This window comes from Pollicipes pollicipes, unplaced genomic scaffold (genome assembly GCF_011947565.3).
Source record: "Pollicipes pollicipes isolate AB1234 unplaced genomic scaffold, Ppol_2.1 Scaffold_4002;HRSCAF=4701_pilon_pilon_pilon, whole genome shotgun sequence".
Lineage (NCBI taxonomy): Eukaryota > Metazoa > Arthropoda > Thecostraca > Pollicipedomorpha > Pollicipedidae > Pollicipes > Pollicipes pollicipes.
In genome coordinates this window covers 33,163,827-33,186,886 of record NW_023596420.1, presented here as the reverse complement: position 1 = coordinate 33,186,886, position 23,060 = coordinate 33,163,827, and the positions used below count along the sequence as shown (strand labels likewise).

The 23,060-nt window shown below is 57.8% G+C and overlaps 2 protein-coding genes across 2 annotated transcripts; both read right to left on the bottom strand.

Annotated features, from left to right (window-relative positions):
- Positions 1-376: 376 nt before the first annotated feature.
- LOC119093835 (translation initiation factor IF-2) lies at positions 377-4,142 on the bottom strand. The gene is made up of 5 exons (XM_037216847.1): positions 4,083-4,142; positions 2,938-3,132; positions 2,195-2,404; positions 1,550-1,759; positions 377-1,194 (listed from the first exon to the last, which is right to left on the bottom strand). The coding sequence occupies exons 2-5, from the start codon at positions 3,101-3,103 to the stop codon at positions 572-574; spliced, it is 1,209 nt and encodes a 402-aa protein (XP_037072742.1). The 5' UTR covers positions 3,104-3,132; positions 4,083-4,142; the 3' UTR covers positions 377-571.
- Positions 4,143-5,096: 954 nt separating this feature from the next.
- On the bottom strand, positions 5,097-22,877 carry LOC119094392 (nidogen-2). The gene is made up of 5 exons (XM_037217454.1): positions 22,715-22,877; positions 15,048-15,115; positions 8,658-8,816; positions 6,774-6,986; positions 5,097-5,155 (listed from the first exon to the last, which is right to left on the bottom strand). Exons 1-5 carry the CDS (start codon positions 22,738-22,740, stop codon positions 5,097-5,099), a joined length of 525 nt encoding a protein of 174 aa, XP_037073349.1. The 5' UTR covers positions 22,741-22,877.
- Positions 22,878-23,060: the final 183 nt, after the last annotated feature.

The window sequence follows — 23,060 nt, the reverse complement described above, 5'->3', positions numbered from 1 at the left end:
GGCACGTGGGCAGGGCGTGATAAAGGCCGAAAGTCTATGCGCTGGGAGGGTGTCATTTAACATGACGGCAAACACAGTTTGTGGCGCAAGTAGCAGGACGATATGTGTAAAACATAAATCTGAATTGCAAATTCATCTCTATCACAGGTATGAGGTCAAACATCCTTAGACATCTCTTGTGGCGTGCGAGCCATGGATATGTATCAAGTTTGATCTCATGACAGATGATTCGTCTTTGAAAGCAAAAATATGAAAGCATTGTCGTCACATGACGCTACTGAACAATGTTGGACGGAAAGGATTATTCACCGTCTATCACTAAACATGCGAGTTACCTGGCTTTTCAGAGGGGCGCTGCGGCAGTAGATCGCCACCACCATCCAGCCTGCCTGGGAACCTCTGGTCGACGGCATTCTCTGGCTCATGCTCCAGCAATTGGAACTCCGTGGCGTCCAGCGCCTGGATCCGACTGCCGCCCAGCCCCTGGCCCTGGTGGCTGACCCTGGCTTCGATCGTGTAGTCCTCAGGCGCAGGCGCCGGCAGCTTTTGCTCCACTTCGTACTCGACGAAGTCACCTACGTCGGCGTCGCCCACGTATTCGCTGGGCACGCTCTCGACGCTGCCCTGGGATTGCGCGCCGCCATCCTCCGGAGTGTCGAGTTCCTCCGGCGCGACGCCGACGTTCTCCTGCCCCTGGCCCTGCTGGCGGTAGTCCCTGACGACCTCCGTCTGTTCGCCGTCCCCGGTCTGAGCGCGGTGGTCCATCAGCACGCTCACCACACTGTCGACCACCTGGAGGACGCCGTCGGCCGGCGGCGCCGCGCCTCGCGCGACCGGCTCCTCCAGCTCGCCGCTGCCCTCCTCGAACTCCACCCAGTCGCCCTGCAGCGGCACCTTGACCGGCGTCGGCGCCGACCAGTCCCCGTCCAGCGCCACACCGTTGGGGGTCTCGTCCACCGTCCAGCCGCCCTCCAGCGGGAAACTGGCCGCGACCGGCTCGGCGGTCGCGTCCCGAGCCGGTGGCACCCTCGGTCGGCAGCTGGTTCTGCTCCGTGGCTGCCTTCATTTGGTGCATGTTGGTAGTCATCAGCTCGCTTTGGTGAGTTTCTGTGAGTCCCTCGTTCGGCGTCTGCTGACTGTCGGTCTGAGGCTGCTCTGGGATGTCGGGCGTGCCCTGGATCTCGAACGCAACACCTGCGGACCCGGTACCGGTATTAAAACACTTTTATCCCTGAACGCGAGATGCACGGTTGGCCTCGGATAAAACATGATTTTTTTACTTGCCAATCGTATCGAAGCCGAAAAAGTTATAGATCGAACTGCGTGGTATCGCAACGATGGCACACGCATTGTCAGGAGCTAATGCATTCCATAACAAGATTAAGCCGCCAGATGCCAGGAAAAAAGGAATAACCCGTATCCACTAGGGCTATCCCTTTGGCCACTGCCCATCTTCCATCCCGCCATTCCCAACCATCTCCAGAACAGCCGGCTTCGGGTTCTCAAGTCTCCCGCCGACGCCCCTGCTACCACCCCGACCCACACTCACAGCTGGGCGTGGCCTGGCAGAGCGGGCCGTGACAGCCGGGCGTGGGCGTGGCCACACAGACGGTGCCCTCGGGGCAGGGGTACTCGTCGCACGGGCGCACGCACTGGCAGGTGGGACAGCCAGACGCGTCCGGCTGGTGGCCGTACTGGCAGACCTCGGCGCAGCGCAGCGTTGCGCAGCCCAGAGAGCGGCCGCTGCTGATGCGGTTGACTGCCGAGAGCCAGGCGCACGGCAGACGTCAGTTGGTGACGAGTGAGGTGGGGACTTGTACTTCCCTTGAGGAAGTGTGACCTTTGTTGAGTGGTGTGCCTCATAACATTTGATGCTACATACGATGGACGTTCGATTACGTACTGTATTTACATATATATATATATATTATATATATATAATATATACATATATAATGCAGGCATGCTTTATTAACATCTTATACATCTAACTTAATCATTCACGCATAGAATATTGCTGCACACGAGTCTTGTAATTTTTAAATAAATCACAACAAAAGCTCACAATGGGAAGCGAAATAAATCCCTAGCTTATCACTTAATTTCACACGGTCAAAAAGGTCATTCGGGCGCGGCCGTCGCCGCCGTGCTCGGCCCCGCCCGTGCCCGCGTGGTCGCCACCCCGGTGACTCACCGTCGGACGGGTGGCAGACGACGCCGTCGGCCGGGCCCATGGTCCCGCGCACGTTGGTGCCGTCCGGATCGACGCACCAGCAGACCAGGCCGTTGCGCGAGCACTGCCGCCGCTCGAAGCTGCCGTCCTCGGTGCACTGCGGCACGTAGCCGCGGCCCTGCTTCTCGTTAATCATCATCAGCTCGGCCAGCTGGCGCTTCTGCTCGCACTCTGTCGAACGGCCCCGACGGGTTAGGGGGCTGCGAGGGCTGGCCCGTGCGGCTCGTCCGCGCTCCGAGAGAGGACGGCCGGTGACCCACTCAGGTGTGATAGGAACACAAGAAATGCTCACGGAAGCCCTGGTGAACGTATGGCGGCCTATCGGCGGTACCGCAAAGGTACCGCCGATAGGTCGGCGTATTCGTCTGGCGGTACCTCCTGGTCATAACATTAACGTTTTCAGTACATGAACCAAACATATCTTAAAAGCTCCAGCCCCAGACCTTGAAACCTGGGAGCCTCAGCCCCAAATCTTGAACCCTGGGAGCCTCAGCCCCAGACCTTAAACCCTGGAGCCTCAGCCAAACCTCGAACCCTGGAGCGTCAGCCCCAGACCTTGAACCCTGGGAGCCTCAGCCCCAGACCTCGAGCCCTGGAGCCTCAGTCCCAGGCCACGGACCCTGGAGCCTCAGCCCCAGACCTCGAACGCCATGTCGCTGATGCTCGTCTCGAGCGGGCGGGGCGAGCCACGGCATCACACTCACTGGTTTTGTTGGTGGTGGGCACGCAGTGGGTGCCGCACTCGTGCGAGCGGCAGCACGCGTCGTAGCGCGAGCACTGGAAGTCGAACTGACAGGGCACGCCGCACACCTCCCGCTCGCCGAGCGGCGGGGCCGGGCAGCGGGCCGGTGGCGCCAGCGCCTTCTCCATCGACGGACAGCATACGCCGTAGTCAGCGCCTGGCGAAACGGCGACGCGGGTCACACAAGCCAGAGCTCCGACAGGTCATAGATGGTGGGCGGAAAGTCGGTAGTCGTTCTTAAATAGGTTTATCTACGTTATTTTTGTTTCGCACTCGAGTTGGGATCAGAGCACTAACTACGTGTAGCGTGTGGTGGGGACATCGACACCGGCATGACACAGAGAAGCTGGCCGCAATATGTGAACGGGATGGTTGGTGAGAGTACAGTCAATCAAAGAGAAAGGAGCACGAATGCTCAAACTTGTCAAAATCTTTTCATGACAAAAACGAACCGGAAGATACCAGCGCTCTAACGTCAATCATGAAACCTCTCCAATATCTATCTATCTATCTATCTATCTATCTATCTATCTATCTATCTATCTATCTATCTATCTATCTATCTATCTATCTATCTATCTATCTATCTATCTATCTATCTATATATATATATATATATATATATATATATATATATATATGATATAATATTGATGTGTGCGTGGTTTGTGTGTGTGTGCGTGTCTAATCAACTAGCCAAACTCCGTTATTCTTGAATCTTGAACTGCCCGAACGCTACATTCTCTCTCTCTTCTCTTTCATATTTTCTATTTCCACAAAGACCGGTTTCATCACAATAGAGCGTCGAAACTGTCCCAGATCAGCTGTGGTGTGACAACTGTCATGGGACGACAAGGATGCTGTCAGAAGCGGCGCAACGCTAAAAAACTCTAAGTAAAAAAAAACTCTAAAAACTCTGTCTCTAAGTATCTCGCGCCCTTCTCAGCAAGCCACACCAGGCACGCAAACCGAAGATGCGACGCGTCATAAACTCCGCTTTTTGATGCGGCACGTGCGATGATCTTGCGAAATACCGCCAGCAGACTCACTCATATCATGGGACGCACACTGGGAAGTGGACGCCGCCAAATGGACACTGAAGCTGACCTGAGGGTACGTTACACTCGTGCAGGGGCGGACACTGAGGTTTTCCCGAGTCGGTGCCGCACAGGACGGTCGGTTGCCCTCTGCGAAGGTCAGGGGTCGTCCCGCCAGGCAGAGCGTCTCCAGGGAACGGGGCTGTTTGCCTGGAATGGAAGACGTCAGAGCGGTAGTGAGCTGGGGGAAGTGAGTTTCTTCCTTGTGCCCACTACGATCTGTTCCGTAAGCGCCTGTCCGATTTTTTGAAACAAAGATGGTGCCTCCAAGCTGTTGGCACATAGTTTTATAACCACTTGGGCAGTGGCTAGCAAATTTTTCACTTTCCTGTAGCACAGCCTTCCCACCATATGGTTCCGAATGGCATAACATGCGCTGGTAACTGTATAACGCAACCGGACTTCTGTCCACAATTATGCCTGACATGTGGTCGATTACGCTCGATGATTGAGGCTGTTGCCTAACAGGTAGACTGGACGACTATCTTGGAATGACAGGTCCTCACAGAAAGCAACACCTCCATCTGCAGCCGCTCATTACAACCATTGGTGTAAGGCTCACCCCACCCACAGTCAAGCGGTTATAATAGATATGTCGACGCCCACACGCAGTGCATTAAGAGCCGCGGTGGCCACATCACTATGTTTGCTATGGTCAATGGGGGAAGGGTATGAATTTTTCCATTGGGGCCAGTAATCTAAGCAATCCATTTTCCACTTCAGCGCTCCAAGCCGTCACAAAGACCACGCCCGACTAACCGCGTCGATTCACAACACCACTATGGGCTACTCTGTATTCTAATTAAAACGTACAAACCAAGCCTTTCTAAGCATCACAAAACGACGCTACAGCACTGCTGTCCGTCAAGCCAGCGGAGCGTGAGGGGATCTGCGTCATACTCACAGGTGGGCACGGGCGGGCAGGGCTCGTTGGCGCACGGCATCTTCCAGCTGGCAGGACAGCTGGCCGGGCACGCACGTCCTGGCACGGGTCCCAGCACTGGCAGAGGACAGCCCCGCTCGTTCAGCTGAAGCTATACGGACCAACATGCGGGCAGTTGACCGAGGCGCAGTCGTCCTGCCCTGCAGGGTGAGGGCGAGGGGGTCAGAGGGCGGCGAGACCGCGCCTGCACGGCCGGCACAGCAGCTCAGGGGGGCTGATAGCGGGCGAGCTCGAACTTGCGCGGGCTGATACAGCGCCCCGATAGATAGATCGAGATGATTTTCGGTAATAGATGCCCAATGACTTGTGTCACCTTTCCCTCTATTGTATCGTTAGCATCTTTTCTATCTGACATTGTTCGCATTCAAAATCTGTTCGTTCCATGTATCGTCTTCTTCTCTCTCTCTCTCTCTCTCTCTCCTCACTATCTCTCTCTCTCGCCTCACTATCTCTCTCTCTCGCCTCACTATCTCTCTCTCTCGCCTCACTATCTCTCTCTCTCTCTCTCTCTTCTCCTCTCTCTCTCTCTCTCTTATCTCTCTCTCTCTCTCTCTCTCTCTCTCTCTCTCTCTCTCTCTCTCTCTCTCTCTCTCTCTCTCTCTCTCTTCTCTCTCTCTCTCTCTCTCTCTCTCTCTCTTCTCTCTCTCTCTCTCCTATTATCTCTCTCTCTCTCTCTCTGCTAGCCTGACCCCTCCCTCTCTCCCACTTATATGTCTGTCTCCCTTTGTCTCAGCTTCCTGTTGGCTCCGTATAAGCGCCCGCCCAGCGCGTCACTATCGCAGGGTCGGCGACAAACAACTCGGCCTCAAACGTGGCCGTGGGAGACGGATTTCCGGAGGAAGTACGAATGGCTTCGTCAGGGCTAACACGTCAACCTATGAACTGATTCTGACACATGGCTTCCCTCGCACCCGCCGAATACGCGCATGAATACTGTATTTGCTGCGCCCGCAGGAACCGACTATAAAAGGCATCTCAATCGTGCTCTCCATTGTTTTTTTCAATGTCGTTTTTGTCAAGATGAAAACATGTCATGCATACACCAGGCCATAGTTTTGATGCAGGAATCGTGACTTTATTGTAACACATCGCGTGAAAACCTGACCGGCTGGCGCCCCCAACACCGCAGCTTATCACGTTTGTCAGGACCACCCGCCCCAGTAAGTGTGCCAATCCACGCCGCGCATCCGCCTGGCGGCTCGTGTTTGGCCGGTGGCCGGCCGCCAGACGTCTCTTGATCTCGTGCCTGCAGCGGCTGTGCAGCCCACACGAGTCCCTCCCAGATAGCCACCGGCTGGGCGGCGGGACGCCCGGGCTCGGCGGACGCCGGTGTCAACGCCCCCGTCGCCGACCGGTCCCGCCGGGGCGAGTTTTCACCGGAAAACTGCACCGGTGGCATGCCATTCACCCAGTTCTCTTGCGCTACCGCGAGTCGGCGGCGTAAGCGTGCAGATGACTTCAGATGACTCGGATGTACCGCGGGGCATGTCTGGCGGACGTTGCTTTAGCGAAGCGGGGGTGGGAGTAGGGGTGGGGCTGGGAAATACCTTACTCTGCTTTTTAAGCTATTCACTGCAAAGACGCATCGAAGAAACGCTGGAGCAATACCTGCCCCCAATTCGGGCAAGAGAATAAGGACCCACCGAAATTGGGCATTGACCACAACGCCAATACCCCCCCCCCCCACCAACAATATGTGTGCTCTACTCATCGCTTCTCTCTCCCGGCAGTCTCTGTAAGGATCCCGTCGGTACTCACTGGAGCAGTTGGTGAGCTCGAGCGAGCGCGCTCTCGTGCCGGCCCGCTCGAAGCCGTTGTCGTCGACGCACCAGCAGATCTCCTTGACCGGGTCGCACTGCACCGGCCTGAACTGGCCGTCGGGGGTGCAGTCGGGGATGCGCACGCGTCGGGCCGCCTCGCCCGTCAGCGCACGGCTCCTCCGCAGCGAGAACTTCAGCTGCTGTTCACACGCTGCCGACGTCAGGCGCTGCGTCATACAGAGCGGCGGACACGGAGCCGGCCGGCGGGTCTCACATGGACGGGACAGCGGGGCCGGCCGGCGGGTCCCAAATGGACGGGGCAGCGAGGCCGGCCGGCGGGTCCCACATGGACAGGGCAGCGGGGCCGGCCGGTGGGTCCCACATGGACGGGGCAGCGGGGCCGGCCGGTGGGTCCCACATGGACGGGGCAGCGGGGCCCGGCCGGCGGGTCTCACATGGATGGGGCAGCGGGGCCGGCCGGCGGGCCTCACATGGACGGGGCAGCGGGGCCGGCCGCGCCGACGGTGGTCATTGTGGAGCGTTTCTCAGGTTGTTACCATGTTAGCGATTACATCACACCGTCATTCGGTAGCATGGGAGTGGGAAGTTGGCGTAGGTGGTTATTTTCCGTAAAGTGAGGCTATGATTGGAGGTGTTATCAATGAAGCCATGCTACAAATCGGACGGCTTCGGCCCGTGGTTTAGTTTGGTTTGGTTTGATCAAGTGGGGAAAGGTATTTGGGACATCTGAAAAACCTTGGGCTAGTTGCACAGAAAATGGCAGGCCACACACTATGTGGGGTAGCATCCTTAACCACACGGATATTCTATACTACAGCTCTGTCGTGCCGAATTACTCAAGACGTGTGCAATAATTGTGCCGCTCGCCCGCCACAGTCCTCTGTCACCGTGTCTCTGCTGATGACTCGGGCCGAGCGTGTGGCGGCCCTTCTCTGCAGCCCCCTGCGAGCCTGGCCGCGCGCATGACGCTGTGTTCTGCAGGAGGCCCCCAGTTTGCAGAGAAAGCCGCCATTGCTCGGGTGATGACCCAGGCTTCGCCGCAATCCTCCCACCGCCCCTCCCAGCGCGGGAGGCCCAGCTGCAAATGGGCCAGCGTGGGCTGCGGCGGCTCCACGTAACGCCCGAGGGCAACGAGCCCACTAAATAAGCAGTGCAGACACCTGACAGGGGCGCCGCGCTGTAGCCGACCTAAGAGTGGGTCTGCCCCACGCTTCCCACCGTGCCTGTTGTTTGTGGCACTCCACTTATACCGCCAACCACCCGCCGTTCACAACACCATTTACAGGCCGCCCTAACGACAGCGCGGTGCCGCTGGGGCGTCAACACGCTCGTCCACAGCTGCCTGTTTTTGCCGGCGGCCTGCGCCGGTAGTCGCGAGGAGGCAGCCCGGGCCGGCGGACCGGCCGCGGCCCGGCCCGGACCGGATCCTGGACCGCCGGCAACACTGGGGTAGTATGTCACAGAGAGTGAAACGGCGCCTGTCCGGCCGGCCGGCCGGCCCGGTCCGGCCGCCGTCCACTCGGTCAAGTGTGCAGGAACGGCGCCGCTTCGGCCGGAGCCGGCCGGCTGCCGCTCGGCGGGGGAGAGACTCGCGACGGCCCGCCGCTGCCGGCGGCCGGCGGCGCGCGGACGGCAGCCGAGCGATTTTCCTGATGTTGCTTAGCCGACTTGGTCTTCAGTCTAGTCAGAAGAGGTACCGAATGGGCGTTTCGGCGCGCCTTTTCATGTTTGTTGTGTTGTGTATGTGCCGTTAAGCATGTCGCGACAGTAGATGTTGGTGAGGCCGCAGACAACAACGGGTTCGGCTGGGGGTAAACGCCGTCAGTGTCCGTGAAACTCCCCTCGATTCGGCCCTGCTCACCAGTGTACAGCGGCATCACGCAGAACTTGGCGCAGCCGGTGGAGCAGCATTTGGCGACGCCGCTGCACTCCGCGTCGGAAACGCATTCGTCCGTCTGGTTCCAGACGCAGCGGCTAGATGGCAGCACATGCCGCGGGCAGTTGCCCGGTTTCACCAGACCTGCAATAGGTCACGGAGGTCACGGACGGGTCATAAACATGACTGGGTCGCCAACTCATGGGAGCTTGGGTCGACAAGCCTGAGTGGTGACGGAGAGCGGTGTTGCAAGTCAGAAAATATTGGTTTTTAAAACCAGCTTATACGAGAAATAACACCACACGGCGCATTACGCAGTGATTATTGCACAACGAACGTAGGGATCATTTGATGACTTGATCCAGCTTGAAAAGAATGAAGACTTTTCGCTCATCGCCGGGTCACTTTCGTTGCATCGCTTGCAGTGGGGGAAAGCAGTCGAGCGTGATCACCGAGCTCGTGACATTTGTCCCGTGCCGATCGAAACCAGACTCCTGGGTGGCTGGACGCCGGCCGGCGCCGGCGGTTAGGCCCTGCATAGACCGCCGTGGCCGGTCTGCCCGCCAGACGTGTCCACGCACCATCGCGTTTCACTTCCAGGAAAGGTGCATGGCTGGAAGGGCTGCAGAATTTCTCCGGAGACGGACGGCGGTGTGCCACCGGTCTGGTTACGGCAATGGCCGAGCACGGCTCACTGGACGCTTCGCGACCGGACACTGTTATTACATGACAGGCATGATTCACGGGAATTGGCTACGCTGCCGACCGCATGGAATCAACATATGTCTATGAATTCTTGGTAACTGACTTCATGCACATGAGGCATAATGTCCATGACAAATTTGTGAGTGAACTCACAGGGGATACGCTACCCGAAGATGGTTCACCTACGCTAGAGAACAGCCTTGCTTCCTCCGGAGTTTTTCTTGCAAGAGCACCATCTCCCAAGCGCTCTTATTTTGCTGCCCGTCCCGCTCGTGTTTTGCGACATCACCCGTTCTGTAGCCGTGAGCACACACTTACACACACACACACGCTCGCTGGTGGCAGCGCCGACGGTTGCGTGACCGCCGCTCCCAGCCCCTCCCAACGGCGCGCACAAACATCGCGTCACACAGCGCCCGCCGCCGGCAGCGCCCGCTCGCTCCCACCCAGTCACGGAGCTCAAACACGACCGCCCGGGACGCCTGCCGCGCTTTGTCCCGCCTCTGCATGTGTGACGGTACGGCGGCGGGCTGGGCGGCCCGGCCGGCGCGGGGCGTCGCCGCCCCCTGGCGGGCAAAAAGACCAGGTCAGCCGCCGCCGTGTCACACTTCGGGGGGGGGGGGGGGGGGCAGCATCCGGGGCATGTGGCGGTGGCGTCGGAGGTTATCCGGTCACGGCGTGAGCACGGTGGGTCAGCTGGCGTCGCCTTTCAAGGTGATGTGTCACATTTTGCCAGCAGTTCTTGCCTGCAGCCTTGCCGTTACAATCGACCATTATGTTATGATCCGGCGTCGAAGGCAGCATTGGAAACTCCATACACGTCTCAACATGAGCCGCAGTCAGGCGAACAGGCTTTACCATGCGTGGTAGTCCCATCCCTCGAAGTCCCGACCTGCCCGCTGGTCACTGGATGCGCAGCCAAACTTGTCCATTGGACCGCGCGGCATGGGTGTAGGGAGCCCATCAGCGCGCACGCAGTATGGGTGAAGGGAACCCATCAGCGCGCACACGGCACCGGTGAAGGGAGCCCAACAGCGTGCACGCGCCGACAGTAGGTCAGAAGCTCGGACCACGCTCGCTACCCGAGCTGTTACGTAAGCGGCAGCGGGTCGCGTCCGTCTCAGATAATTCTGGAAGAGCAACCACTAGGCACGCGTTGTGAAAACTGCTGAAAACATGGTTTAGTTATGGCCCACTCAGTTCCATGGGTCATTGCCTCGAAAGTCGATAAGAAGGCGTCATCCGACTGCCGTCGGTGAACACTCAACCTGACACCATTTTAGGGGTTCTGCTCTTCGATGGTGTATCCATGAACGTCTCTGTGGGACCATTCAACTCTGTGAGCTCCGAGTGCTCCCGAATTCCGCATGCATGTGATGGACCAATGAGTATGAATTATGGCTATCACCGTCAAGCATTGCCAACTACCAACCTCCCGGCTGCTTGCGCTCTCCCAGATGGGCGTGGCAGCCTCTGAGAATCCTCTCAACTACTCCCGAGCCGCGCGTTCTGCCCGAGGACCCGGCGCCGCCCGCATGGCGCTTTCCAAGACCTCTCGGAGACCTCTCGGAGACCTCTTGGAGACCTCTCGGAGACCTCTCGGAGAGTCCCCGACCTCCGCCACCCGGCATTCCTTTCTAATGACGTCCGTCTGCTGTCGTGAAAGGCGCGCCACCCTGCAGCCGGCCGTCACAGGCTGCTCCTCCCGCGGCGCCTCCGGCGATGCCCCTCGGCGGCCGCGGTGACCCGGCTCGCGCCGTTGCGTCACGGGCCCGTGCCGTGACGGAGGCGGTCGTGGCCCGGTGACACGGCCGCGGGCGGGGGTCACGGATCAGGGCCGGGCCGCTCCGACGCGGATGACGCTCCACGAGGCGGGCAGGCGGGGCAGAACAGGGCACTGACTGGCGACATCGCATTAGGGTTGATTGTGACGCTTTGACCTGTGAGTTGTATTGCGCTGCCTAAGCTGAGTGTGTGTTTGACGTCACATGGACACCAGATGTTCTGTGATGTCTCGTAGGCCGTTTGCCCACACGTGTATGGTCTGATGAATGTGCTTGATTATAGCCTGCCAACACTTTCACAGAACACAATAGACAAAGCTGCGCTCCGAAGCTCAACTTTCAAAGCGGGCATTAGCGAAGACAATGAATAAATGAGAAAAAATTGATGAAAGCATGTTTCCGGCGTTACGCGCGTGTACGAGTGTAGCAATTTTGTGTTATGCTGTGTTTGATCATACATGTGTTGCCTCAGCCAATCACGTTGCAGTATAGTTGGCAGCGTACACACGTATTGGAACGAAAATGTCAACAGCAACTCGCTATGCAGCGTGGGACGAGCGGGTTCAAGAAAGCTGTGAGGATTATCACTTGTTATCGCCCAGATGATAGCAAAAGCTGGGCTAATAAAGCCGGACACTTTCAGTCGCCGACATCAATGGGTTTGATCGATACGTTGGAAAGTCTACCTTGAATAGAATCTAACAGGCCCTGGCCCGCTAATGAGCACCTGTACGCCAACCTGCTGATAAGAAAACATGAAACAAGGTCGGCCAGACATCTGGACGGGCTTGACAATTTAATCGATGAAATCGATTAAGTCGCCGTGATTTACGGCTCTGGCAGTTGTGATAAAACTCTTGAGAAAAACGCAAATATTTGGAAAAATATTGCCTCCTAATGAACAAAGCCACACGCCCGTGTAATTCTCGACTGCCGATCTCTCTCGGCAAAGCTCGAGTGTACGTCGGATCCATTTCGGAAAGCGTGACATTAGCCGCATTCCGGTCGATTACCGGAGCAACTATCGCAAATTTTAGATCCGTTAGCAGGTTTGTTGACGGCAAACTCGTCTGCACGGCGCAGTTCACGTCCTACCTCCATTTTCTATGGCAGCTGAGATCTTACAGCAATCATTAAAACGACCTAAAAACGGTGTGATCCATGGTTTGCGGTCCAGAGCACGTGACTGTTTGCACATAGCAACCTACAACTGTGAAAATACGATTGTTTGTTTTGAGGGCAGCTCAATCTAGGTAGGCTTCCAAATGACGCAACTGCACCACACCACTGATTCCAAGCAACAAATGTCTCCTCTTGGTCAACAGCGAACATATGCCGAGCTGTGACCTATGTGCCAGGTCTGCAACGACTATTTTCTCGAAAAGCATCATTATAAGCCATCGTCCAGGACGCCATCAAAACGGCATATGCTCAGAATATTGTTCGCATGAAGGCACTTGAAAATGCACTAAGCTTTGCCCAGTGACTTGAACATCTCATCGTACATCAAGCGATGCGACGTCGGGGCGTGTTTATTTCGGGATAAACGATCCCGTCGCGCCTGTCTTGAATCGCTGTGTGACTTGTGCTTCTCTGGTAATCATGGCTGATGAAACATGAACAGACCATTTCCGTGACTTCGCATCTAAACGTGGACAGCAACGGAAATGGTTTCCGCACCGGCCCCCTCGCGTGTTTGGCTCTAGTTCTGCACAACTGCGACCGTCTTCTCAAATGTCCGCAAAGAAAGGCATGATGACTGACGTAGACAGCTCCCACAAGCCATGAGGGTCGTGCACATTTAACGTTCTACAAAGTCAGTCGCTTTCTTGGAACATATTTTGGTCTATTTTGTCGTCTATACACATCCCTGCGGCGTACAAAGCGGAGCTGAATCCTAGTGCCATCGACCCTGCTCTTTCTGAACGGTCGGCACTGCCTGCGTTCTCGAGGTCGAGGCGGGGCCGCGCCGCTCCGCAGCCGTAGCCGACGGCAAGGGCTGCCGCTGCAGCATTTCAGCGCCCAGCAACATCACTTTTCGGTCCACATTTTTTGCCCTATTTTGCGTGGCAAATCGATCGTTTTTCCATTGATCACAATATGTTTTGAACGAGCCTAACATGAGGCACAAACGTAACACAACGCTTAAGCAGTGATAACCGTGAGGATGATAAGCTTTCCAGTGGCTTCACCCTCTCTCTCTCTCTCTCTCTCTCTCTCTCTCTCTCTCTCTCTCTCTCTCTCTCTCTCTCTCTCTCTCTCTCTCTCTCTCTCTCTCTCTCTCTCTCTCTCTCTCTCTCTCTCTCCTTCTTTTCTCCCGTGTCTCTTTCTCTTTTTCCCTCACTCTCGTCGCCTGTATCAACACGTTTCGCGGCAGCACACATTTCTAGTCCGTTACGAAGCGATTGTCTTAGGCGGCCTGCCTGGGAATCGCCGGGGTTATGTGGCACCGACATGGAAAACCACCGCCTTCAACCGCTTCCGGGAACCACGTGCCTCGTCAGCCCGCGCCCTCCAGTCGCACCCGTGTGAGCCCGCGTTCTTTCGGCGCAGCGCGGCGGAGGCGGCCAGTGCCGACCAAGCACGTCTCGTGTGACGTCCGCCGGTTTCCCTCGTCGGCCGTTTTTGCGCCTCCGAAAGTAGCGGGTTGGTCGGAGCCCTAGTCCACTTGCGGCTGCTTCCGGCCCGTCCGCTCGTCTACGGTAAATAACAATTACGCTCCATTCGGCCGGCGGTCGCGGCCGTGGAGCGCGCGGCCGGGTCGCATCAACAAGGCAACCGGATCTGTCCAGGTCACGTCAACACACTGCGAGCGGCGCTCTCCGGGGGGTCGGAGCGTGGGCACGAGAGCCACAGCCGCGGGCGGATGGGACGGCTTCGGCCGCGGTGTGACGTTCGGCGGCGGCGACAGCGGTCTCTCAAAGGAGACGGCTGGTTTACCGGCATGTCCGGCAATGGACAGAGCGTCTGATTTTCATGCAGGCTAGAATACCACCCATGAGAAAAGAAATGCTCCCGACGTGCAAGGGCCAGTCATCAGACGACTTTCCCACTGTGTGTAGTTTAACGTGGTGGGCCTGAGCTCGACCGGTCAGGTCACTTAATGAGTCATTCAGTTGCTGAGACATTGTCACAAGTGGGCATGGCATGAAATATTACCCAGTCAGTCTCAATGCGTTTACTGTGACGTTTAAATTCAATGCGTCACGAAAACGTACTTCAGTGGGCAATTAGTACAGCACCTTCCAACATACATGGTGCCTATATATACCGACTCACTCTAAGGGATTGGCTTGATTTTATTCCCAGACAGTGTATTTGATCTCGATTTCATGTTTATCCATAGGCTGCACAGCGCCATCTTTCCCTTCAAAAGCAGAGTGGGTTGGCCACTGGTCACTGGTCATAGCAGTAACCAAACATTCCACAGATAGCAAGAATATGCATGCCATCATTAAGGGGTCGTGAAGGGCAAATGGAGCATACAATCTGGGACCCAGAATGTCCTACAACCAAAGCGTGAGTTGCATTATGGGTAATTCCGGATGTAGGATTCATGTCACAGAAAGGGCACCCTTTTCGCACCCTTCACGCACGCACCCTTCTTCCGAACATAACCGTCCGATCGGGCCAATGTTCTGCCATCTCAAAAAGACGTGGTGATGGACGTAGTTGGCCACGACACACCTGAGTCTCAGATCCTGCATCCGGATCCAAAATCTGGGACGCGGGGCCCGAAACGCACGACGTGTTTTTCGACCGCGGCACGATTCTGATGGTCACCTCCAGTGAGCTGTGCTACTGATACTAAGTGCGATCTAAGATGACGGCTTAGAAAGGGCCAAACAAGACAGGCTCTTACAGCACAAAAAAACGCTCATCTCACCTTTCTCAGACGCGACAGGACGACATAGCGTGAGGGCGACAACTAGGACAGCGCACGCCCATGGTAACCTGAAAGCAGAACATCCGGGTCAGCACGGGCGCAGGGCACAGAGGTCACACAATGGCCACCCGATGTGCTTGCTGGATGGCACCAGATCCCTTGGAACATATTCATCAGACACATCACTAGACGACCCCCAGGAGTTTAAAGTAGAATGATTATACACACACACACACACACACACACACACACACACACACACACACACATGTATATATATATATATATATATATATCTATATCTATATATCTATATATGTGTGTATGTGTGTGTGTGTGTGTACATCTCTCTCTCTCTCTCTCTCTCTCTCTCTCTCTCTCTCTCTGTCTCTGTCTCTGTCTCTGATTCTCTCCCTCTCTCCCTCTCTCTCTCTCTCTCTCTCTCTCTCTCTCTCTCTCTCTCTCTCTCTCTCTCTCTCTCTCTCTCTCTCTCTCTCTCTCTCTCTCTCTCTCTCTTACCCGCTAGACAAAAAATGCTGGTAGGTCTCGCTTTCTCCTGGACAGCTCATTCTGAATCGTCATATACAAAAAATGAGAAAAGGCAGATAAGGACCAATTATATCTTGACGCATAGCCACCTAAGCCTGAATGAAAACATTTTTCCTAAGTACATGGACAACATGTGCATGGGGAATTTTCATATCAATTTATGCAAACGCCCAATACGTCAAAGCGCTGAAAAGAATCCTTTCCTGGCCACCAAGTAATGACGGCCTTCCAAAGGTCCACTATCGGCCATACTTCCCCATCTCTCCAGACGTATGGTGATATTTGACCACTCTTTCTTCTCGCTTTAATGCGCGTACCGGACTCGGATTTATGGTAGTGCGGCGAATTTCATGTCGCTGGCGATATTCCGTGGTAAAAATGCTGACAGGTCGCACTTTCTCCTGGACAACTCAAACAGAATCCGCCCCATTTTACGGCGCTCTGGGTAACACCGGATGTGAGTAAGCCGGAAGTGCGCACATGCTATTTCCAGAACGCACGCATTGTCCTCCGCGAAACGCCAGCCGTTCTAGATTCCAGGGAAATTCTTCACGTGCCTCCGCAGGGATGCTTTGAAGGCGGCTGTATTTATGACTTGGGGTAACTCGCTGTAGCTGTCTGGCACGTAGGTTCGCTTCCTGACTTAAGGTAGGGCTTTTCAGTGCCTTTATGACATTTTTATGCCGTACCCACTGGCCCTCCACAAAGGCGCGAGACAATGTGCGCGCCGTAGCCCTTTCGTAAAACAAAATCGCAGGATTCACTTCGCCGCCATCGAGCATTCGGTGCATGGCTCTTGGACAGGGTCGGTCGGAGGGAGGAGCTGAAGCCACTCCCCACGCAGCCCCGACCCCATTGTCTGCGCGCCACCCTCCGCGTCCCTCTCCGTCCCCGAGTTCCGCACCGGCCATTGGGAGCCGCCGCACGCGCTCGCCAGCTGCCGCAAGAGGAAGCAAATCATGGCTACAGCCGCCGCGGCCCATCCGGCGCGGACGCGCGCCGTTAGTCGCGGCGAAATGTCACCGCGCCGTGATAGGCCACGCGACGGCGGCGCGCGGTGAGAACGCCGCCGCGCGCCGTCGTTCGCCGACGCGGTCGCACAGCAGTTAGCAGCCGGGTGGCGGCCGCCGCCGCCGCCACCGGGCCCCGTTTTCGCCGACCGTTACGCGGCGTTTTGCGCGCGCGCGCGCTGGTCTCGGCAACCGCCGCTAAGCCAATAACGCGGCAGACGGCTCGCTCGGCCAGACAAACGGCCCGGCGCCGTTTAGCGGCGGCTGACGGGCGCGTTTGCAGCAGCGGAGCTGGAACGAGAGCTGACGCCGGATGCTGCTCAACAACAGGAGCGCGCGGCAGAGCTAGCGGGGCACACAGACAACGACAGCCTTCTGCATCAACGCCCAGAAGGTTGACGCAGAAGGGCCCCTGTGCACAGAAGAAAATAGCGACCTACGACGACTTTTCCCCGAAGACAGTTTAATCAACTGCACCCCAGAACCAAAAGGCAACGGTCTCCAGCGGCGGCAGCGCGGTGGCCCGGTTTCCTGGCACGCGCCGACCGCAGGCCCAGGTCATTGGTCCGACGGCGGCGAGGCAGACAGCGCCGACGGAACGGACTTTCCCACGCCCGGGGCGGCGGGCAGGGCGCCAGACGGCGGTGGCCACCCTCCGACCAGTGGTGGAAGCGTTCCGCCGCGCCCACGCAACGCCAGCCACGTCGCTCCCGGCCGGCAGCAAGAGGACCGTCCGTGCCGGGACCGGATGAGGGCGCGAGTCGCCCGGGTAGGAGGCCAGCGGCGGTCCCCCGTCGGCCCCGCCGGCGGGCGGCGGGTCACGCGGAGGAACCCGCCCGCGCGACGGACACCGGCGCAGAGTCCGACTGCGTCCGCGCGAAAGAGCGGCGCCTCCGTGTCGGCCGATGACCAATAACTTTCACTGCCGCCGTGACGTCACCAGCTTCTGGCGCCAGAAGAGCCGGACGTCCTGTCCTGGGCGCCTCTCTCCCGGCGCGGCGGCCGCTGGTGGCGCCGCGGGCGCCGCGGGCGCCGCGGGGAGCGCCGCTGCGGCGGAGGGGTGCCGCGTTTTGGGGACAGCGACTCGGGACCGGCGGCCAGGTGGGAAGGCGGATGCGCGCGCGCAGCCATATAGGCCAGTGGGTCAGCAGGCGCGCGGCGGCGGCGCTGGCGTCCGGACGTGGCCCACAGGAGGTGGCGGCGAGCGTTCGAGAAGCCGCTGCCGAGGGCGCCGATATCAGCTGACCGGCAGTACCATTCGATTAAGGGGCAGGAGGACGGGGTGGGGATGGGGGGGGGGGGGGGCAGGTAACGGGCGACTGTGGGCTGCTGCCGGCGCAGCAGCGCGGTGCGTGCTGTTGCGGGCCGGAAGCGGCGGTGGGGAGCGGTGAAACGGGCCGACTCACGGCGTCACTCCCGACAGGTCCGGGTAACGGTCAGAGCCGCGCTCCGCGATCGAAGCCCACGGACCAAGAATCAGCTGGGTAGAGCTCAGGCATGATTGTGGACAGGAGGAGGCTCCAAAGGCTAAGAGGGCTGGATATTTAAATGCTTCTGAGGTTGGGTCTTGCGGAGTTACAGCAACAGCAAGTGCGAGTTATAGAGAATGTTCAATCGCGGTTAATTTGGACGCTTTTGTGGTTCCCACCATCTATCGAAATAACTGAATAGGAAAGTTTCATCTCCACATCACCTTAAAATGGTCGACTTCTTTATGTCCGGTTCTGGAACAAGTGTCAATTAATATGTCTCAGTCTCGTTCAAAACAGCAGACACCTGTTTATTATTCCAGTCTTGACAGCTAAAATGAAATAACCTCGAAAAGGGGATATCATAGGTGAAACGGATCTGCCATCACAATGGGAACGTTTCCGCACTAACAAAGCAACGAGTCGTAAAATACAGGCTCATTTATAACCGACAAGTAAACACCAGCTGACTGTCGGCGTTCCATGAAAAGTGGCCACTGCGCGACAGCCAGCGGAGGCCGTCAGCTGTCCTTGGCTGCGGTGCCGTTGAGTGGGGACGTATCCCTGAAGTCACGGTCGGCAGCATGGTCGGACTGCCAGCCGCGCCAGCCGCACTGCAGGGAGCCGGCGGCCGGCTGAGCAGGACGCGGCCTCGTCACACACAGGGCCACGGACGTGGAGGGCTGGGAAGGATCGAGGTGGGGGCATGACCATCCACCGGGCCACTGAAGCGGGGGGGGGGGGGGGGGAGGATCGGGGTGGGAGCATGACCATCCATAGAGTCCCATGTGAAGGGAGCTGAGAAGGATCGAGGTGCGAGCATGGCCATCCATAGGGCCCCATGTGAAGGGGGCCGAGAAGGATCGAGGTGCGAGCATGGCCACCCACAGGCTATCTTGCGAGGAGCTGGTGAAGATCGATATAGGACCAGGACCGCTTTTACGCTAACAGTGAGAATGATGGCAGCGAGGGTGAGGTGAGGTGAGAAACACGTGAGGCTGGGACTAACGTTCCAGAGGCCTGGAATAATGGTGAGGCTGACACAGGTGACGATTGAAAGGTTAATGGTGAGGTGAGCATTTACACGAATGAGGCATGTGTTTCGAACGAGAGAGATGATAAGCTGCAATGAATCTGGCCGCATCCCCGTGTGCTGGGTCCCATCCGGAGCCCCATCGGGCCCCAATCAGGACAACGCAGCGCAGCACACATTGAGATTTACATGTGGTTAATAAGCACCAACTGGCGGGGTGTGCCAGATCCCACAAACGGTAGCTCTCTGGTAGAGCCGCTGGGCTCGATACGACAACAAAACCAGCACGATTGACGAGCCCTAGAACGAACCCGCGGAATGTCAGACCGTTACAGAGTCGAATAAACAGCGCTAAGGCGGTGAGCCCGGACGCACCAAAGAGGGCAGAGTGGCGTCAAAACCGGGTCAGGAACGGAGACCAGGATTCGACAGGGATAAAGAGCGAGAGATGACAAGGCGCTGGCACAAGCACACGGTGGGTGGTGGAGCTGGGTCACACGCGAGTTAGGCACGTGGACAACCGGACAACGGGATGCGCGCGTATCGAGCGCACACATTCCAGTCACGGGTAGAGGTCAGACTGGATGTGCACGACGGTTCGGCTCAGAAGCGCATAGGCGCAGCTGATCAGCGTACCCGAGCAACAATAAAAGCGGCCGGTTCCGCACAAGGGCCTGCGCCAGCTAATCGCCGTGGAAAATGGGTTAAGACCTCGAGCATAATAGATCACTTAACGACAAATGGGCTATTCAACAGGTGAGGGAACGCTCTGAGCATACGGAGCCTCAATCCCATAGTCCAGACATACTCAGCTCACCGTACTCAGGCATGCTAGAAAACAATCTGGCCAGAATCAGTCATTAATTTTTATACTGTCTTTAAGGTACATCAGTATGTCGGCATAAATATCGTCACCCAAACCAACTAAACGTTTACAGTTCTCGTTCCTTGCGACAAGGACAGAGGAACAAACGCTGCATTACCGAAGAAGCTCAGAAATGCAGACTCTTTTGACCTGGCCGGATGCTCTCTCCTTTTACGAAGTGAAGCATGCTTTACCTACTGCTCCGCACCACCGAGCCAACCCGGAACCGTACGGCGGAGCAGGTGCTGTGCGCGCCATTCGCCTCGTGTTGGTGCACCGCCCAAAGATACCCGCGCGTTGCTGGACCGGTCAGGGGGCACGCAAGCAAAACCGGGCACATGGGTCCTCCGTCCCACGATGCCCAACGGCCAAACATGCTACGTGCGTGCCTACACCCGCGACACTAAATCACCGCAAGTGGGTCAGTTTTGACGCCAGTTGGGACGAACAATAAGCGTCGGAACTGGGTGTTCACTGGTTTGGGGTCGAACGCAAGCAGAATATCATCCAACGTAACGCACGGCGGGCTTAATTAATGTCCGCCACTCCGCCAGCGCATTTTACGGCGTCGTTTTCACCTGACAAGGAGAAACGGCATGTGTTCTGCTTGGCGTCAGCCATGGATGCGTTTGACAGCCTTGGTGATCAAAAGCGCATTGTAGGCACTAACGTTTGTGATCGATATGATATTTACACTAGAAAAAACTTTCGTTCACGCCAGCATCAGGCTAGAGGCATGCTTCGAGAGGCCACAGAGTCTTTACAGAAAAGGCGCTCAAGTCCTGCTTTGTCGCGATGGGTCTTTTTGTGTCCTTCATACTGCTGTCCAAGCCAAGTGGTGGTCCTCAACTCTCCGCTTACCAACACCGGCCAGAGCCCCCCGTGACGAGCACCAGCTCTGCACCGCCGCGGCGCGGAACGGTCGGCACGTCACCAGCGGCAGTGACAGCAGCCCCGTCTGGAGCTTCCCAGCCGCGGTCAGCCCCGGCGTTGCACCACCGTACACCCTCGTCAGGGCATCCCGGCGGCTTCTTGTCGGCTCCGTCGCCCGCTCGGCCCATTGTCTGGCTGTGTGTGTGTGTGTGTGTGGCGGGCTGGGCCCCTTCATTCTGACCGCCTGCCGTTGCCCAACATCGGGCACATTGTGTGCCGGAATCGAAAAATCGCCATTGTGTGGTGTGGCAATGCGGTCAAGAAGGCCTTCTAATTGCAGCATCTCGTGGGATGTCACAGATAACACAGCTTCCTCGTGGCCATGCTTGGAAAAGCAAGAGCGGGACTGAAGGGGATCGACACGGCAGCAACAATGCAGCAATGGCCTTTCACAACGATCATCACAACCTCGCCATCTGGTCGTCGTCTGGCCATCTCCTCGTGCGCTCCCTTACGCCAGGGGTGTAATTTTTATTTGTTGGGGGGGGGGAGGCTTCAACAACCGCAACTTTGAGATGAAAACGAGCAAATCTTTCGTGCCCTGCCCCCAGCTTATTTTCTTGGATGGTGTCTCTGCCTTAAGCCCACCATTGCACGCTCCATCCCACCTTCCGCATCCAGCCTTTCTCCATGGTGCCCCCACCGCTCCGGAGGGGCGATCCAGCTGGCTGGCCGAGACCGGCGCTGGCCGGCGCCGCGGCCGCCGCCCCGTCCGCTCCCCGGCCCGGGCGGCCGTCCGCCGCAGGACGCCCATCAGTCTGGCGGCCGTTTCTCTTACGCCCCAGGCAGGGAATTGCGGCCGCGCAGTCAGCTGGGCAAGGACGGGCCCGTCGTGAGGAGAGACGGGGGGGGGGGGGGGGGGGGGGCGGGCGGGTTCCCACCGGCGTCGGAGCCGGCGCGGCTCTCTGTTTTCCAGTGACGCACCGGTGCCGCGAACGGTACCACCGCCGCTACAAATCATGTGATTGCGGGATTGCGCTTCGGGTGATTTGGAAGACAGATTGACGGCGACGGCCACGTCCCTAACGTGGCTACGGGCGGGACAAAAGTCGCGCCAACGAACATGCACGCGAGGGTCATTCCTGACGGGAAGCACAGTCCTATCGGGCACAACGAACAACATGCCAGCATAAAAACACGGAGGATTTGTTGATTCAAACACGCGAATCAGCGTTCTGTACCAGCTTAGCTCCATAAAAGGCCGAGGAAAATGCGTTTTTAGTTTACTGGGCGAGGCAAGACACGCCTGGTTCACACGTCAGTCAGAATTCGTTGTCTGGCGACTGACAGTCATCTAGGCACCGCGAGGAGCTGTTCGTTCTGTAACATTCTGCAGGCAGCTTCAGGGGTCACAACCATAAACTCGGGACGTGCATTAAAGGTGAACGCTCTCCGCAACGTTCGCTGAGTCCTTGGCTGCCGCCCGCAATACAGCCCGGAGACCTCGGTGTCAGCCACAGTGGGACATTCGAGCGGTTAAACAAGGTGAGCCGTTAGGCTGGCCCGGCTCCAACTCCTGATACACCCCGACGGTGAGACGGCACGCTTTGGTGGAACAGTCCCCAACGACCGACCCCATCGCAAATAGTCGCCATCGCCGCTGACTGCGCCGCCGCGCCGTTTGTTTTCGGTCCGGCCACGGTTCACCAGCCAGCGCGTCGGGCCAGGGTCGGCTGGCGTCCGACAATGCCCCGCTGGTGACGCCCCTGCGCCGGCCGAGCGCACAGGGTTTCACCGGCGGAGCGTCACCGACCGGCCAGAGGCGGCGGCGCCTCTTTCCCGGATCTCTCCGGCGGTCGAGTCCTCACCTGGCGTCAATGTGTCGGGGGGACATAGTCCCGAGCCCTGCTCCGGCTCCCTCTAACGGAACGGTGCCGACACGAACGTCGAAGAGGCGGGCACTCGGCGGCGGCGGCGGGCACTCTGTCTCGCGCGGCTTCGCTGCTCGGCGCGCGGTCCAACCCACTTCCTCGGCGGCGCGCGGCGAACTGAGCTGCGGCGGCGGCGGCCGCCGCCACCGGCGCCGCGTCACCGCCGGCGCGCGTCATCGCCGCGACGCTGGAGAGCGAAGCTGGGTCAGCCCGCGGCCGGATACCCGCCGGCCGCGCCGCGACCCGGGGCGGCAGACGGATGTAACGGACAGCTGGTGCCCGA

Coding starts and splice junctions, on each gene's coding strand:
- LOC119093835 (XM_037216847.1), bottom strand. CDS start 3,103: ATGGAGAAGGCGCTGGCGCCACCGGCCCGCTGCCCGGCCCCGCCGCTC. Junction 2,405..2,937: donor GCCCACCACCAACAAAACCA/GTGAGTGTGATG, acceptor GCCGTTCGACAG/AGTGCGAGCAGAAGCGCCAG. Junction 1,760..2,194: donor CGTCTGCCACCCGTCCGACG/GTGAGTCACCGG, acceptor GGCTCTCGGCAG/TCAACCGCATCAGCAGCGGC.
- LOC119094392 (XM_037217454.1), bottom strand. CDS start 22,740: ATGTCCCCCCGACACATTGACGCCAG. Junction 15,116..22,714: donor CCCCGACACATTGACGCCAG/GTGAGGACTCGA, acceptor TTCTGCTTTCAG/GTTACCATGGGCGTGCGCTG. Junction 6,987..8,657: donor CGTGATGCCGCTGTACACTG/GTGAGCAGGGCC, acceptor TGACGTCGGCAG/CGTGTGAACAGCAGCTGAAG.